General features: G+C 63.6%; 2 protein-coding genes across 9 annotated transcripts in view; one reads left to right on the top strand and one right to left on the bottom strand.

The window, feature by feature from the left end:
• Nucleotides 1-17,477, bottom strand: part of AGPAT2 (1-acylglycerol-3-phosphate O-acyltransferase 2) — a 34,852-nt gene that overhangs the window by 3,223 nt on the left and 14,152 nt on the right. The gene's annotated exons all lie outside the window — the stretch shown is intronic.
• EGFL7 (EGF like domain multiple 7) lies at nt 7,706-17,290 on the top strand. 7 transcript variants are annotated; one of them, XM_063081797.1, is made up of 11 exons: nt 7,872-7,962; nt 9,492-9,582; nt 12,214-12,372; nt 13,076-13,194; nt 13,444-13,560; nt 14,585-14,700; nt 14,867-14,962; nt 15,139-15,303; nt 15,919-15,983; nt 16,544-16,706; nt 16,898-17,290. In XM_063081797.1, exons 4-11 carry the CDS (start codon nt 13,112-13,114, stop codon nt 16,918-16,920), a joined length of 828 nt encoding a protein of 275 aa, XP_062937867.1. In that variant the 5' UTR covers nt 7,872-7,962; nt 9,492-9,582; nt 12,214-12,372; nt 13,076-13,111; the 3' UTR covers nt 16,921-17,290. The 7 variants fall into 7 exon arrangements, with proteins under 7 accessions (XP_062937870.1, XP_062937867.1, XP_062937869.1 ...); XM_063081799.1 differs by lacking the exon at nt 12,214-12,372 and having other exon boundaries at nt 16,544-16,667; XM_063081796.1 differs by lacking the exon at nt 12,214-12,372.

The following is a 17,477-nucleotide window of genomic DNA, read 5'->3' as shown; positions in this document are numbered from 1 at the left end:
AGGGTGACCAGCGGGTGTGTGATCAGAAACCACCACTTCGGAAGGTAAAACGAGGTCACCGCTCCTCAAATGGCTAAACGTAGGGCCGGCCCGTGGCTCACTCGGGAGAGTGCGGTGCTGATAACACCAAAGCCACAGGTTGGGATCCCATATAGGGATGGCTGGTGCGCTCACTGGCTGAGCGTGGTGCTGACAACACCAAGCCAAGGGTTAAGATCCCCTTACTAGACATCTTCTAAAAAAAAAAAAAAAAAGTGGCTAAACCTGTTGTGGCTACAGCAGCCGGCAGTTCCTGGCTCAGCCATACGCCGAGAGAAATGCACGCGCGCCCGCAGCAGCGCCGCTCACACAGCCTGAGGCCGAGACCACCCCGGCGTCCTCCAGCGGAGGAGGCACATGCGCCGGGCCGTCCGCCGGGGGACCACGACTCAGCCCCGAAAGGGAGTGGATTGTGATCCATGCTACACTGTGGACGAGCCCTGAGGACACATTCGGGGAAAGAAGCCAGACACAGGAACCACGAATCGTGTGCTGCATTTGTGTGAAACGTCTGGATCGGGTGAATCTGTAGAGACGGAGGGTGGGGGGTGGGGTGGAGGGTAAAAGCTGCAAGTCTGGGATTTCTCTTGACTTGATGACAATGTTCTAAAATTGACTGTGGAGATAGGTGCGTGACTCTGACTACACTAAAATCCACCCACTTGTACCCTTTTTTCCTTTTTCTTTTTTTTTCTTTTAACTTCTCAATATACAATGTAGTGGATTTTCATGTCCCTTTATCTGTTCCAACTTGTACCCTTTAAATGGGTGTTTTGGGGCTGAGCCCACGGCGCACTCGGGAGAGTGCGGAGCTGGGAGCGCAGTGACGCCCCCGCCGCGGGTTCGGATCCTATATAGGAATGGCCGGTGCACTCACTGGCTGAGTGCCGGTGAGTGCCGGTCACGAAAAAGACAAAAAAAAATAAATAAATAAAATAAATAAATAAAATTTTAAAAAATAAATGGGTGTTTTGTACGTATGTGAACTACGTCTCAATGAAGCTGTTATATCAAGATATAAGAAGAAATCACCAGCTGGCCCCTTCTGGGGCTCCCAAAGTCCCGCAGGAAATGGGGCCCACCCAGCGCCACACAGTCAGCCGTGCTCAAGGGGGCACAGGCTGGCAGCCACCTCACCCTCCGGCCTGCTCGGGCCAGGGTCACCACCACAGGGGGAAATGGGAAAGCGTGGCCCAGGCGGTGCGGCCAGCTGCCTGAGGCCCCTCCGTGCCCCCTGCCTCCAGGAGGCCCTGCTTCAGATCACACGTGGGTCGAATGGGGGTGTCTGGGCCCGTGGGCGTCAATGCCAAACAGAACCTGAGGCCAAGAATCTCACCCCTCACAAGATGACCATGGGGGATTGACCCCTAACACCCCAAGTCCCCAGGCCAGGCTCTTCCTCTCTCTGGGCCTCAGTTTACCCATAGGTGAAAGGAGGGCACAGCTAGATGATCCCTAAGACCCCAGGAGCCCTGATACCCCAGGGACAGAGGTCAGCCCCCCCCCCCCACAGCAATGAGCATTTGAGCTTTTCATCAGGAACAGAACTGGAGACTGCACGTGTGCCCTGGCCCCTCAGATGCGTCGCGGGAGAGAGGTCAGGCTTCCTGCGCCCCTCCCGGCCCCTGACGCAGTTCCCCTTCCCCTCGGGAGGGGCTGCTATTGTTCTCGGGACTGGTCCTCAACCTCCCTGCACACTCACTTCCTGTTTCCTGCCCGAGAGGAAACAGAGATTTCTGGGCAGGCCAGGCAGAGGCCTTTTTCCCTTTCTCTCTCTACATGTAAGGATGTTAGAAAATAATAATAATAATGGGCAACCTTGGAGCTCAGGGACAAGGGCTGTGGGGGCTGGAGTAACCTCAGAGGCCACCCACCTGGGGCTCTGAAGTTGTGGGAGGTTGTCACAGGCCCCTTTGAGGATCTGGTGGAAGCCATGGACCTCTCGTCCCTTCCCCCAGGCACAACTGTCCACACCATACCTGGGAATCCAGAGATCCCTTTGGATCCTCCCCAGGGCTCCCAAGACTGTCTATGCACTGCTCTGACAGTGGAGAAACTGAGGCAGAGAGGCCTTCGAGGCACCTAATGCCCCTGAACTCATGTAGCCCCATGACAACCTGAGGGGACAAATTTGCAGTAGTGACATGAGGCCCCCAGGAGAGGCTCCACACCCCTCCAGAAGTCCCCCTGGACAGTCGCCCACTGTGCCCTGCAATGCTGGGAACGCTGAGGCTCTGTGTTCAAGTCCAGACCCTGCCAGTGACAAGCTTTGTGACCTCAAGCAGTTGTCCCCCTGGGGCCTTGGCGTCCTCTTCCATAATGGGGTCAGGTTATGGCACCAGCATCTCAGGGCAGCACGGCCGCCCCGCAAGCAGCTACCAGCCTGCTGCACAGCCCAGCAGGCCCCCACTGCGGGTCCCTGGCTCCCGGCTCTCCCCAGCGGGCAGGGTGGGGGCTGGGCTGCCGTGTTTTTCCCTCTGTGTTAACGCCGCCCCCCACCGGGCTTGCCGAATTGCAGCTCGACCAAGGGGGGGCTTCCGTCCAGGGCGCCAGGTGCAGAGGGCAGCCCCGGGGTTCAAGCATGCCCCCTTCCTTGGCCCCCACGGGGGTGGGAGGCGAAGCCTCGATCCCAGAAGAAGCTGTGAGGCTGAGGACCCTGAGGGAGACCCAGGCCTGGCAGCAGCGCTGGGTGGGGTCTGGGGTTGAGTCATGAGGCTCCCCTGCTCAGCGAGGCTCATGCGGGAACAGGCCCCAAACACCAGTGCCCACCTCGTGAACACCTGGGACCCCTCCCTATGGTGGCCTCCTCTCTGTCCCCCACCCAGACCTGACACAGCCACTTACAGACTCTGCCCTGCTCCCCAGCCCCCACCCGGGGTTCCCACCCCCGACCAGGTGTCTCCCCACAAAATGAGTCTTTCCCGAGGGAGAAATTCTGTTGTCCAAAAAATAACATTTTCTTCATCTCCCTACATTAAAAAATAACACAGCGATACCATTGCAAAGTCATCAGAACAGCTAAAACAAAAAGACTGCGATAACAAATGCTAACAGGGATGGGGGCTGATGGTCCCGACACCGTGCTGGGTGTGTCACACAAGAGAGCTGCGTTCCCACGTCGCCCATCTGCCAGGAGACCAGCGCGGAGACATTCAGAGCAGCCCCACAGCCCGGGAGGAGCCCACGGCACTTGCAGCTCAGGCGCACACTGTGCTGCCTCCCGGGGACACCCATCGGGGGCGGTAACAGCCCAATGTGCCTGGGCGGCGGCCAGCATCAGGACAACAGGTCCCCTGGGGCCGTGGCAGCGGGGGCTCTGTCTCCTGGCTGGGGTGCCAATTGCATGGGCACACATGCTTTGTGAACATCCCACTGCAGTGCAATTTGCCACCTCCAGTGACACGCCCGGTGCGTTGCGTGGGGGCTGCGCACTTTCGTGTACCTGCTGTGTGCTGGCTCCATCCCAGGGACAGGGCAGCCCCTGCTCCGCCAGCTTGCACTCAGGGAGTCAGGGTCCAGCCGCACATGTAAGGGACCAGACTCAGTCCTGAGTGTCATGGGGAGCCTTCAGAGGCAGTCACATGATCTGATGTCACCCCTTATGAAGCTTCATAAGGATCAGGCATGGGGGACAGGGCTGGTGGTGTCACCCAGGCTTGAACAAGGCAGGGGGCAGTGGCGGGGGGAAGGGGACAATTCCAGACATGTCTGGAGGCAGAGCGCATGGGGACTTGCCAAGAAGCCAGATGCAAAGGCCACAGACACTTCCCAGGCCTTCAGCCTGAGCAGGGTGTACAGGAAGCAGAAAGGCTACCATGGCTGCGTGACCGTCCCCAGGAAGGGAGGCTGGGGAGCAAGGGGTCCCCCAAGCACTTCCAATGCTCAGGCTGCCCCGGGCTCCATGTCCAGTGCCCCCGTGTCCCGCAGGCTGACCTCAGGCAAGCGTCTTCCACCTGTGAGATTTGGCTGATTCATCTGAAAATGGAAAACTCTCCACTCAGCGGGTATGACCTGAGACACAGCATACATGCAGGGGCTTCTAACAGCAGCTGCGTGAGTCAGGGGACGGTGCAGGAGACAGAGGGAGGGGCAGAGGGCAGGAGAAGCAGAGCTGAAGACCCCAGGTTTCCTGGGCGGACCTCCATTTGCCCCCATCCAAACCCCTCGCTCTCTTTGGGACTGGCCCCACTCAGGGGTAGACAGTTCATTTGACCCATGGGGTATACCTGCCTGGACAACTCCCTTCCAGCCCCACTGGGGACCAGTCATCTGGTGTGAGGCTGGGCCCAGCCTTGGCGGACAGAGCCATCCTGTCCCCAGGCCAGTTGGCCGCTCCGGGGGATAAACAGGAAGCCCCATCTCTCCCCTGCCCCGTGCTTTGGTCTCTCCTTCCTGCAGGCCGGCTCACACGCTGCGCCCGGTACCCCTCAGCCTTGCGCAGCCTGAGGTGCCCACGCTGGCCTCTGCTGGGGGCTTGGTCCACCCTCTCCTGGGGCTGCAGAGGCCAAAAGCTCAGTGGTGAGCAGTCCCAGGAGGGCCCAGGAGGCCCTGGCCGCCCCCGGCCCCTGCTCACTGCCTGACCAGCACACTCTGGGAAGGAAAGGCTGCCGCGGCCCCGGCACAGCTAGCTCCAGAACGTGAACAGGTAGGCTGGACGGCAGCTGTGACGGCCTCGCCCTGCTGACCAGGGGCAGAGCGGGCAACTGAGGCCCAGCGTGGGCACAAAGCTGGGACCAGAACTCCACCATCCCCAAGCAGAGTGAGGCTCCTGGCTCCAGGTCTCTCAGTGGCCCAGACGAGGACGGGCCACACGGCTGGGAGGCCGCTGACCAGTCCCACCAGGTCTCCACCTCTGTGCTGGGCCTGGAGGTGAGGGCGGGAGACCAGATGTGGGGGCCTGGGGAGGAGGCAGGAGGCACCACCAGCTTCTTCCAGAAGTGACTCCGTGCGGGGCCGCGTGTGTTCGACGGACCTAAACAGACTCCATCAGAGGGGAGGAGCTGCTCCCCGCAGGGAGGGGTGCACCTTCACAGGGGGGACCCCGCCTGCCCACTGTGGAGTACCCCCCCACCCCCGGCCTTGGGCACGGAGCAAGCTCCACCCACTGAAGAACCCTGGGGAGGGCCAAGGGGACAGCAAGCGCCCCCATCCCTCTCTAGACCCCCAGAATCCTCCTGGAGTCCAAGGGGGAGTCAGGCAGCACCCACCTCTGCCCACTGCCAACCCCTAACCCCTCCTGTCCCTGAAGTGCCATGGGTGTCAAGACCAGACCCTGGCCCAGCTCCTGCACGAGGTGGGATTCCAGGTGACCACCGGGCGAGGCTGGCACTCTGCGGCCCTGAGCCCAGGCCCTCTTTCCTCAGGTAGCTCCTCGTCTTGACTAGGGAGGGGCTGGGGGCAGGCAGAGCTTGGTGGGAGGGGACCACCAAGCAAAACAAGTCAGCACCCCAGTGCCAGGAAGACACACAGAGGACCCAGGACCCTGAGCGCCCCCTCACACTGCAGGGCCACCATGGAATCCACCAGACTTCCCAATATGCCAAGTGTGAAAGGGTCATTAACCCTTTCGTGTATTTTCTTTTTTTAAAGATGACCTGGGGGATGTTAATCCTTGACTCGGTGTTGTCAGCACCACGCTCTCCCAAGGGAGCCATGGGCCGGCCCCAACCCTTTCGTGTATTTGGCTGATTGGCTGCTCCCAGCCCTCAGCCATCCCCTGGCAGGGACAGGACCAATGCTGGGGGACTGCCCCAGGTTGGAGGCACAGGAGCAATTGCGGGGGTGCCCTGAAAAGAGACTGGAAGAGAGAGAGGCAGCCGTTCCTGTGCTAACCGGTCCAGCTCTGCTCTGCCTCACTGCTAACCTGGGCCAAGTCTCTTCCCTCTCTGAGCCTCAGTTTCCCTGTCTGCACACAAAAGGGGCTAGCTAGATCCAATGCCCACTAGCTCTTCCATGCAGGGTGCCAGAGCAGATCTCTGGGCATGGGGGCTGGGAAAGAGAGGGGTAGGCCCGGATGAGGTGGGCAGAGGGGGCGCCTCCTGGGATGGGGGTCACGGCCCAATCTGGACCCTCCACACTGGTGGGACCCCCCACCCTTCTGGGCAGGATGAGCCTGTGAGTGGGAGAGCCGGGGGGCTGAGCTAGGCAAGAGGGTGCTGAGGGTGTGGCCAGTGGGGTGAGGGCCACATCCCAGGGTGGTCTAGTGTGGAAGAGATGGGGGTGGGGGGTCCACCTGTCAGCTCAACCTCGGGATAGGGGACACCTCCAAAAAGAGGTCCCCAACCCCCTCCCACTGAGACCAACACTCCTGAGTGCCAAGAGCCACCTACGGCACACGGCACACCGTAGGGGCCGGTGCCTCTTATCCCCAAGAAGACAGGGAAACTGAGGCCCAGAGAAAGGACTGCCACCCTCATAAGGGCTGAAGCCCCCAGGTCCTGACCGCAGCCTGGTGCCTGCAGCAGACCGTCCCGTAGCCATGGGGGTGGGGAGGGGACCTGGTCCCCGCTGACTGGCGAGACCAGCAAATAAGCGTGGGTGAGGTGTCCCTCCTGTGCTTGTCAGTCCAGCGGGGACTTTCCCAAGCTGTCCCGGCCTCCCTCTCAGCACAAGCTGTCCAGCTGGGCGGAGCCGGAGTCACTCAGGGCCAGGGAAATGTCCCAGGCGTCGGTAGGCAGGGGCTGACCCCAAAGCAGGGCTCATGTCTGCAGGACAGCCGGGGTTGGGTGAGGCCCACTCCTCAGGTGCCCTTGGTGACTGTGTGGTCCGGCATGTCCTCAGCCGCGCCCTGTTGCCCCTGGTAGCTCAGCTCCCACTGCCACCTCAATGGTGTAGTGATGTTCAGACCTGGGGGCTGGGACCCCAGGGACCTGATGGGGCACCTGATGGGCCACTTAAAGGCTTCTGCGTCACCCCTCCATCCCCCCACCCCCATCTGCTGGAGACCATGGATGAGCCCAAGGGAGGGGAGGACACACTTTGCCCCTTGGGTCCCAGTGTTGTCAGCCTGGAGCACCCGATGAGGCAGGGCTAGGGGTTTGGCCCGTTTGCACATCTCCAGGGACAGGGTCTCCCTGCCCCACTGGCAGCTCTTTCTGGAGGGAGACTGCTCAGATTCCTAGAGAAGGCCCTTGTCTCTGAGCTGATGTCTGCCCCCTACTGTCACCCCCTACCACAGCCAACCCTGGGCCTCAGGGACCCACAGAGCAGGCTGTTCTCGGACCACCCAGCCTATCTGGCCCACCCCCAAGTCCCTTCTGGCTGGGTCCTGCCACCCGCCACCCACTCCATGGGTCAAAGCTCCAGCAGGCTGGCCACCCCTCGGGCTGAAACCCCTCTAGGCTCCCACACTGTGTCACACACATCTGGGGGTGTCCTGGGGGAGGGTTTTGGCTCCCATGGCTCCATGGCACTGTGAAGGCCTGGAATCCACAGTCTTGGATCCACAGCCCCAGGGTCTCCAGATGGCTGCAGCTCAGTCTCAGCCTGGTCGCTGGCTGCTGAAGGGCTAGACTCAAGTCCCAGGGGACAGCTCCCCCTCCCCCAGCAGCTCAGCCAGGCCCCCCCACTTGGTGGGCCCCCCCACCCCTCAGCCTCCTGTTTGTTCACTGACGGATCCCCGTTATCAGCAGGGGACACACACAGGAAGTCCGGCCGGGAAGCGCCCATCCCAGTCCCGATTTACACGGGATGGAGCATAAAAAGCCACCCTTCCTTGCCCGGGAGGAGCCTCCCTGTCCTGAGCTGGCTGCTCCACACGGCAGCCGAGATGGAGGCTCCAGCGGACAGGTCCAGCAGGCAGACCCAGGGAGGTGCCTCGGAGTGGCCGGTGGGCCCGAGGCTCCAGCAAGGGGCAAGGTCCATCCCTGGCCCAATGGGGCAGCGTTGGTGGCCACGGCCCAGCCCGAGTCCGGGCAGCATCAGGTATGGCAGGGGTGGCTTTGGTGGGGCAGGGCATGTGGGCTCCCCGCGACTGCACACCTGTGACTCCAGCCTGTGCCAGCTCTGGGCTTCGCTCCCAGCACGGCCTCATTGGACCTTTCTATTGGGGTCATTCCCACTGCACAGAAGCAGCCACCAAGGCCTCTTGGCCAAGCACCTGCTGACGGCTGGCCTGGTCTGGAATCCAATCCCATCTGCCCAAGTCCAACACTTACCCCCTGGCTGCCCAGCAGCTGTGGTGACCCTGAAAGGAGAAGCCAGACACAGCCAGGCCCCCCTTTGAGCCCCGCCTTTGGCCCCCTTCTGTCTTCCCAGAGAAGCCCCTGTGGTTGGCAGCGGAGCTCAGCTTGCTGGGCCCACTGGGAGGGGCTCCTGCCCCTCATTCCTCCTCTGCCGAGACCGGGGTGTCCCAAGGGCCGGAGTCTTCTCCTCAGCATCCCCCAGCGGTGGACGAGCACTCCCAAGGGGATCCAGGGAGAGGGGCTGTCTGGGGGGATCAGCACCAGGGGGAGGACCCCCGAAACTAAATCTGCAGCCAAGATGAGCTGGGTTCGTTGGGGGTACTGAATGTGGGGCCAGGAGTAGTCCCCACCTCCTGCTGGGCTGACTTTGGGGAGACTCAGGCTTAGGGACAACTTGCTGGGGTGTGGTGTGGGCAAACGGGTGATTTTGTCAGCCCACACCTTGTACCCTGGGGAAGCCTCTTGTTCTCCCTCTCCCTAGTCCCAAAGCCCCCAGAACCGTCACCTGTCATCTTACATGTCCACTCAAAAAGCCAGTCTGGGAAGAACGCCCCTTCTTCAGATGAGAAAGCAGACATGAGCCTCCCCCAGGTGGGACACAGGCAGGACAAGCTGTCCCTCTCTGCTCCAACTCAGGCACAGGAGGAGGCGGGCAGCCAAAGGGTCAAGGGGCTGGAGCTTCAGGGATAAGGATGGGGCAGGGGACAGGGCAGGGCAGCTGTCCCACCCAGAGTCCCCTAGGCCCCGCTCTTAACTCTACTGCCTGGGGCTGGGTGAGAGCTGCCCTGTTTAGATGTAGGGAGTCAGCAGACCCAGGACCCCCCTCGCATTTATAATTACAGGCATACCCACGACAGTTGCCCCAGACACTGAGACCCACCTGCCAGGGGCTTCCAACGCCCCTGGTCCAGGGCAGTAGCCGCTAAACGGCAGGAAGAGAGGCCTCTCAAGCCACTCACAGCAGCACGTCCATCTCTGTCTTTGGGGAGTCCAGGGCAGGAGGCAACAGTCCCATTTTAGTGATGGGGAGCTGAACCTGCCCCCTCCTGCTGAGGGCACAAGCCACCGCTGGGCAGATCTGAGAGGCCCATTTGGCTTGGGACATGATGAGGTGGGGGACAGGTGCAGGATAGGGGTCTCTAGGCCTAGTGCAGCCAGAGGTCCCACAGTACATCAAAGGCTAGACCCCAGGCCCCTTCCCAGACCCTGGACTTCAGGGCGGCCAAGACTCTGCCACGGCACTAATCCCCACCCGTCTCTGACATGTAGCCCCTGGCACCAGGGAGGCCCAGGTGGCCCTCACCTCCCAGAAGAGCAGCTGCCGCTGGTGTCCGGGGGATGACGAATCCCCCCTCTCCAGGTGAGTCCCCAGCCACCCCGTGCACTGTAAGAGCTGTAATAATCATGGTATGTAATGATATGATAATAACAGCTCCCACGTAGGAAATTCGTAAAAGGAGGCACCCAGAGGAGAGATGCCCAGTCCAGGAGCCTCTGGTGAGAGGCTGGGGGTGAGGGGACTCCCTGGGGGCCTTTCAATTAATTCATGGGGAGGAGCTCTCAGCGATGGCCTCTACTGTCCTTAACAGAGAAGCGACTGTGGAGAGGGGTGGGTGCCCCAGGAGGCCAGGGGGGAGCTTGGCAGGTCGCCCCAAGCTGACATTAGGCCGGGGCTTGGTGTCACACCTGGTCCCATCCGGCTCTGCTGCGTGATCTCGGGCGAGTACTGGGTCTCTGGGCACGGGGGGGTCACGATGCCCGCCCCGCGCGTGGCTGCAGGGCCGCCGCCAGCTTTAGCCAGCGCCTGGTCCCAGGGGTCGGTCCTCGGCCTGGGGGGCTGAAAGCTAGCGAAGGGGCCCCGCTCCCGGTCAGTGTGGATGCCCCACACGGCCCCCTGGTCCTGCGTCCCCAGCGGCCACGCGCCCGGCTGCGGACACTCGGGGAAGGCCCGAGGACTCACGGAGGGGGCTGGGGGCGCCGCGGCGGCGCTCAGAGGCCGGTTTGCGTCAAAAGCCCCGGGTTGCAGCTGACTCACTGCCCGGCCGCGGGGAGCCAGCCCGCCGCGGGGCCTCAGTTTCCCCACCTGCGCAACGCGGCGGGGCGGAGGAGGGACGGCTCCGGCCTCTCGGCGGGTAGGGGGCGACGCGCCCACCCGGGGCGGGGGCTAGGGGCGGGGCTCCGGCGCGGTCGCCAGGTGGGGCGGGGCCGGGGGCGGGCCGGGGCGGGGCTCGGGGCCCCCACGGCGTGGGCTCGCGCGGCGGCGGCGGCGGCGGCGGCGGCAGCGGCGCGTGCGCGCCCCGGATCGGGTGGTGAGTGTGGAGGGAGCCGGACGCCCGGGCCGGGGCGCTGCGAGCGCCGAGCGCGGGGGTCTGCGCGCCGCTCAGGCTGCGGGCGCGGGCAGAACCCTCCGGAATCCCCGGGGGGGCGGGGGAGGACGGGACCTCGCCGGGCGCGGAGCAGGGGGGCGGCCACCCGGGCGACGCAGAGCGGTCGCGGGGACCCGAGAGGTGAGCGGGCCGGGGGCGCCGCGGCTGGGCCCCGCCGGGCGCTGGGCGCGGGGCCGCGCCACCCCCAGCCGCGGTGCTGCGCTGGGTCCGGAGAATGGGCCCGCGGCGTCGGGAAACGGCTCCCCCTGCTGGTGACCGGGACGCCGCGGGCCGCGTCCCGCGGGGGCGGGGGGCGCCGCAGACCCTCACCCGGATCCCGGCCCTGCGGGTCCCCAGGGTCTGACTCGGGGCCTCGAGGACCCCGACCCCGCCGCCCAGTCCAGCCGAGCCGTCTTGGGGGGTCTGTCACACTCCACCCTCACTCCCACCCCCACGCAGCCTGTCGTGCAGCGGGCAGGGGGCGGGGGTCACTGGAGAGGACGCGCCCCCAGTGAGTCCCTCTCGTCCGCCCGTCTCACTTCGCCCCTGCGCCCCTCCCCCGCGGGCCCTGACGTCCGAAGCACTCTCTCCTGCTGGGAGGGGGACCCGGGCTAGTGCCTCGCAGCGGAACCAGGCCCTTCCTCTGCGGACCCGGCCTTCCTGGCGGCGGCGGCAGGGCCCACGGTGCCGCGCGGAAGGGACAGGGACATTACTGCTGATGCGCCTGGAGGCCCTGACTCGGCCCCAGTCGTGGCTGCAACACTAAAGCCAACGGGGTTGCCCCCTCTGGCCTTGGGGAAAAGCGTGACTTTCCAAAACTGAGCCTCTGCTTTTTAAGCGCTGTCCCCTTTCTAACAGCTTTCAACGATAGGGAGGGTGGGTGCATGGTTATTTGCCAAGAGCCATCAGAGGGCGATCACATCTCCCCCGCGGCCCAGTGGGAGTGGGCACGGGGTCTGTGGAACTCTGTCATCCCCCTGCCCACCCCAAGCTACCAGAGTCTGCTGGCCACCTGCCCCCACCATTATGACTCTTACCTGGGCTGCCAGGCCCACCCCTAGAGTTCATCCCAGCCAGCTGACAGGCAGGACAAACCCCTGCCCAGAAACTGCTATGATGCCCCCATGCCCCCAAACCAAGTCCTGACACCTCAGCTGCCCTCAGCAACCCGTACCCTGCCCTGTCCTCTCAAGCCAACACAGAACAGGAAGGGCAGGAAGGACCTCCCTCCCCCCAGTGACAGTGGGAGGCAGGCATGGGATCGCTCTCCCCATGGGGGGGCTTGGCGAGCATGCCGGGCTCAGTAACTGCTCACAGGACCACTGTCAGCTGGAGGAGGGGCCTCAGACCCCAATGGTGTCTTTGAGGAAACAGAGTCCCAGATAAGGGGACGGCTTTGCCCCAGGCCTCAACTTCACCTGTCTTCTGCCCTTTCCCACTGGGGGCCCTGCAGGGCTGGGGCATCCCACCTGGGGGGACCTTACCCTTTGGGAAGCACCCATGAGAGGCCTGAATGGGGCCCCAGGAGCATGGGGGGCACTTGCCAGATCCCTGGACCCCCGGCTACACACAGGACAGAAACTAGCTTCACAGACACCTCGTCCCCCCTCTCCCCGCCTCTGCAGGTCCCTCAACATCGTCACAGACCATTAATTCTGGGCAAGGGTTTCTCACATTCCCAGGAAGCCTCACCTACCTCCCTGGCTCCCACCCCACAGCCAGGACAGGGCTGGAGATCGGCTCCAATGGCATGCTGGGGGACTGCTCCATTACCTGACCCCCAGGTAATGTGGGGGACCCAGTGGGGCCCCTGTCTGGGGAGCTCTGGAGGCCATTTGCACACACATTCCAGACTCGAAGCGCCCGCCTCCAAAATGCAGCCCCCTCCCTGTGGTCTCAAAGAATGTGCACAGCCCACGCTGGCTCCTGCCTGGTGAGCAGCTACTGATGTGCCAGACACCTGCACCCCCAGCAGAGCCCCCCAGCTGCCCTTGGGGCGGGCTCCACGTTGGCAGATGAGGACAGTAAGTTCAGAGGGCACCACTGGGCAAGCTCCCGGCTAGGCTGGGTTCCTGCTCTGCCCACTGACACCCCATCTGCAGACCAAGTGGGGTGCAAGTTGGCCCCTGCCCTGCCGTGAAACCAGCACAGAGAGGGAGACAGTCCTGACACTCTCCTTGGCCCAACGTCCTCAAGTTGGCTTTCCTGGACCTCAGGTGCTCTTGGGGCTCTGGCCCAGACTGAGCCCAGCAGGGTCCAGGTGCCTCCTGCCACAGATCCCTCCCGTGGACCCCGGCCCTGCTGTCGGTGGCTGGTGAGGGTCCAGCCTGGCTCATAGAGGTGGGCTGGAGGGAGGGGAGGGCCAGCACTGCTCGAGCGGGCTCTGCACTGCACAGCAGCTCACTGAGCAGGCACGGGCCAGACTTCACCAGAGGCTGAGTTGAAGGGGGTCTGTAGGGGAACTCACAGGTCCTGCTTTATGCCCAGGCCACCTAGAGGAGAAGGCCGTCCCACCTGGAGACCATGTGGGGCTCCCAGGAGCTACTTCTGGTGTGGTTTCTGGTGCTGGCAGCGGGTGGCACCGAACACCACCTCTACCGGCCCAGGTGAGCCAGGGCTTGGGCCTCTGGTGTTGGGGTGGCAGGGGTGGGGGCCAGGAGCCCTCAGCCCCTTCTCAAGGCAGCCCCCAATACTTGAGGGGGATTCCCTGTGGGCTCCTGCTGAGGGTCCTGCCCACAGCAACTCTGGGAAGCCCCTTCCCCATGTTCTTGGCTCCCATAGGTTCCAGGGCTGGGAGGGAGGGTCCTGACTCTGGGACCCCGTGTCTGACCCCTGGCCCACCCTGCCCCCCGTAGCCGCAGGGTGTGTGCCTTCGGGGGTGCCAGGGGCCCTGTCCCCGAGTCCTTTGTGCAGCGGGTGTACCAGCCCTTCCTAACCACCTGTGATGGGCACCGGGCCTGCAGCACATACCGGTGAGTGCCCCACCCACCGCCAAGCCTACCCAGCCCCTGCCCCCCGCCCCGGGCCGACTCCCCCATCTGCCACACCCCAGCCTGCTTGTTGGTAATGAACCCTGGGGACCCAGCAGGCGCCTCACCCCGAGATGGGAAAACGAGGCCAGAGCTGGATGACGTCTCCAGGTGGCCTGTCTGCACCACAGCAGTCTGAGTCCAAGGGTGTTATGTAATCACCGCCAACACTAATCCACATTCTCACCCCCTGATACGTTTGAAAGGACAGCATGTCCAAGGGCATCCCCTATGCTCAGAGGGCCGCCCATCCTGTCCACCCCTCCCCCAGCATTGCCGGCTTACATTCTCATCTGCTTGGGAAGGTGCTACCTCCCGGTGCCTGCGTCAGTCATCCTGGTCCTCTCCCCATGACAGCCCTGACAGGCACAGACAGAGACCCTCGGATGTCCTGCTGGCCTAGCGTGCCAGCGTGAGGGCCACATGTCCGCCATTCTCAGCCATGGGCTGTGCAGGAGAGGGGCCAGAGGACTCCAGACTTCAGAGGCTCCTGAACTCAGAGTCCACGAAGAGCTGGTCTAAGAGAACACCGTTAGCTTTCAGGTGCCCAGAGTCCAGGGGAGGACAGAGGAGCGGGGGGGACCACGGCAAATGGCCCCCACCCCTGGGCCTAGATGCCCCTATAACAGGAGGCTCCACAGGTCAGGGTGGCACACACAGGCTGGGCCCTACCTCTGCTCCATACCAGGCACAGCCAGGCACACTTCAGGGCCCCACCTAACACCAGAGCGCCCGGCAGGGAGGCAACTTGCCCAGTGACCCGCGTTGTTGTGCTTGGGGGTGAGGACCTCTGGGCACATACTGGAGGGACCTTTCCACTCTGGGAGAAGTGGCTCCAGGTGCCCAGAGCTGGCAGACAGGGAGAGCAGGGTGCAGGAGGTCCAGCCTGGGCCCAGGGAGACCTGAAGGTACCCACTGAGGCCCCCCATAAGTCGGGCCTCTCTGGGCTGCCCCGCCCACCCCACAGAACCATCTATAGGACTGCCTACCGACGTAGCCCTGGGCCAGCCCCTGCCAGGCCTCACTATGCCTGCTGCCCCGGCTGGAAGAGGACCCCCGGGCTCCCCGGAGCCTGCGGAGCAGGTGAGGGCAGCAGGCCTCCCAGCTCCCGGCATTAGTTAGAATGGCAACCCATCCCCAGACCTCCAGCATAGCACCTCCTCATACAGACCACCCCCTTTCCTGGCTGCCGCCCCCAGAGGGCCCTGGAGACCCTCCTGAATTGGTGACAGGCCTCCCCCACCCACAGCAATATGCCAGCCGCCTTGCCGGAACGGAGGGAGCTGTGTCCAGCCAGGCCGCTGCCACTGCCCTGCAGGGTGGCAGGGTGCCACCTGCCAGACAGGTGAGCCTGGCTCTGCCCTCCCAGGAAGGGGCCTCTGAGCACCTCCCTGCATGTCCTGGGGTCACTGCTGGCCAGTGTGGGTGGCCCACTCATGGGTGGGTCTTCAGGGGACTCAGTGTGGGTGGGTCCCCACCTTCTGCAGGCACTGCCCTGGCTGACACCCCCATTTCCTGCAGACGTGGATGAATGCAGTTCAGGAGGGGGTGGCTGTCCCCAGCGCTGTGTGAACACCGCAGGCAGTTACTGGTGCCAGTGTTGGGAGGGGCACAGCCCACCTGCGGATAGGACACTCTGCTTGCCCAGAGGAGGGCCCCCCAGGGTGGCCCCAACTCCCACGATAGGTAAACTTGCCCTCCCTCCGGCTGCTGTGTCTGGCCTGGGGAGATGGGTGGGTGGTGGGCATCACCTTGTGACACTGTGCTAGGCATGGAGGGGCACCAAGCTGAAAATGCTGGAGGGCGGCTCTACTCCAGGTAGAAGGCGGGGGTGGGGGGCTCTTCCCCAAGGAGTTCCTCGACGACGCTGTGGGAAGGGTTGATCAGAGGGCTTCATCTCCACGTCCCAGCAGCCTGGAGACTCTGCACTTGCTGGTGACGGGTCATTATTACTTTTGGTACGCGCTGTGACACTTCAAACTCGTACCGTGAGTAATAATGCGCCGTCGGCAGCCCTGCACCAGGAGCACAGCACGGACATCCGCGAGGATCAGCGGGCCAGCCCTGGCACCAAAGGGTGGGCAGGGGTGGCGTGGAGTTGGTCCAGAGCCACATGCCCCGAGACCTCCAGGCCAGCCCCTGGTGGACAGCGGGTTGTCCAGACCTGAGCCTGAGCCTCCTGGGCTTTGCCCCCTGGGCCGGAGCAGTGGCCGGAGTCCTCTCCCTTGGGAGAAGAGGCCAGCCTCAGGGAGTGGGGTGGGGAGCCGCCTGCCCTGACCCAGTGCCTGGATCTGCCCCCAGGAGTGGACAGTGCAGTGAAGGAGGAAGTGCAGAGGCTGCGGTCAAGGGTAGATGTGCTGGAGCAGGTGAGGCCTGGGCGGGGCCCACAGCCTCCTGAGGTCTCCTGGGATGTGGTTCCCACCCACAGGATGGTTGTGGGGTTTCTGTGGGGGTGGGCCCAGGGGAGGGGGCTTCCTTGCTACTGACAGCCCAAGGGGCCCTTGGCCTGGACTCCATGCCGGGCAAGGGCAGCCAGACATTGACTGGGACACGCCAGGACAAGAGCCAGGCTTGGCCTCCCTCAGGGCCCACCCCCCACCTCTGTCCACACCGGGACAAAGTGCTCTTGCCTTTCTCCCACCTAAATCACTGGCTCAGAGACCCCCTCAGAGGCTCCAGTCCACCCCCCAGGTCCTCTGCTGGAGACCCCAAGGCCTGGGGACCCCCTGGCCAGGCCCACCTGCGCCCCCCAGCCTCAGGGCTGGGGCTTGGCAGCTCCCTCTAGTGGACCTCCAGAGCCCTGCAGCTCGAGCTGGGTCTAGGGCTTTGCAGACTACCCTGGCCATTCTTTAAGCAACTCTTCTTAAATTCTTGGGGAACAGAGGGGTAGGGGCTGACCCAGGATCACACAGGCCCTTCCCCACAGAAGCTGCAGCTGGTGCTGGCTCCGCTGCACAGCCTGGCCTCACGGGCCCTGGAGCACGGGCTCCCCGACCCCGGCAGCCTCCTGGCCCACTCTTTCCAGCAGCTGGACCGCATCGACTCTCTGAGTGAGCAGATCTCCTTCCTGGAGGAGCAGCTAGGGTCCTGTGAGTGCCCACCCCCCCCACCCACCCACAAGCTCTCTTCTGCTGGGGAGCCCAAGACCCCATCCCCCTGTCCAGGTCTGGGGCCTGTCTGTGCTGGGCGGGGCTGCCACAGGCCAGGAGGCAGATCTGGTTGGGATGGAAGGCTGTGGGGAGCAGTGATCTCTGACCTTAGTCCTCTTCTCCACCCCTAGGCTCCTGCAAGAAGGAGATGTGATTGGCCCAACCCAGGACCCCTCACCCCAGGCTGGACTGAGCCTACATCCCACCCCTCCCCACTCTGCCCTGCAGCCCTCCCTGACGTGCTAGAGCCCAGATTCCACTCCTGGCGGTGACTGTGAGCAGGAGGCCAGAGGGGCCCTCACTCAAGACTCCTGGGATTCAGGCGGTGGGAGGGGTGGGGACCTCTGCGTGAATCCACCCCTGGCAACCCCTGGAGAGCTTTCCAGGGCCTGGTGGTCATGGCCAAGGGAAGGTACGAGGGCTCCCACCCAGAGCCCAGGACCAGTGGTCCTCACTGGGCAGCCTGCCGGGAGAAGGGGTGGGGGCCTGTTCCCGGATCTTTGTCAGAATAAAATGAGACTTGAGCTTTTGTGTCAATGGATGGACTGGGGGAGCTAGGAACAGGCCTCTCTGCTCAGCACAGGGGGACAGTGCCCAAACCTTCTGGCTTTCCCACCAGACACACTGCCACTTGCTGGCTGGTGGGTGGGGTGGGGGAAGCAGGGAGTGGGGCTCCAGGTGCACCATGGGCCTGGGTGCCCCATTTCCAAA

Source organism: Cynocephalus volans, chromosome 17, assembly GCF_027409185.1.
Source record: "Cynocephalus volans isolate mCynVol1 chromosome 17, mCynVol1.pri, whole genome shotgun sequence".
In the NCBI taxonomy this organism is placed as follows: Eukaryota; Metazoa; Chordata; class Mammalia; order Dermoptera; family Cynocephalidae; genus Cynocephalus; species Cynocephalus volans.
Note: the sequence above shows the minus strand (reverse complement) of the source record. Positions and strands in the feature narration are given on the sequence as shown.

Coding starts and splice junctions, on each gene's coding strand:
- EGFL7 (XM_063081796.1), top strand. CDS start 13,112: ATGTGGGGCTCCCAGGAGCTACTTCTGGTGTGGTTTCTGGTGCTGGCA. Junction 13,195..13,443: donor CACCACCTCTACCGGCCCAG/GTGAGCCAGGGC, acceptor TGCCCCCCGTAG/CCGCAGGGTGTGTGCCTTCG. Junction 16,707..16,897: donor GGAGGAGCAGCTAGGGTCCT/GTGAGTGCCCAC, acceptor CTCCACCCCTAG/GCTCCTGCAAGAAGGAGATG.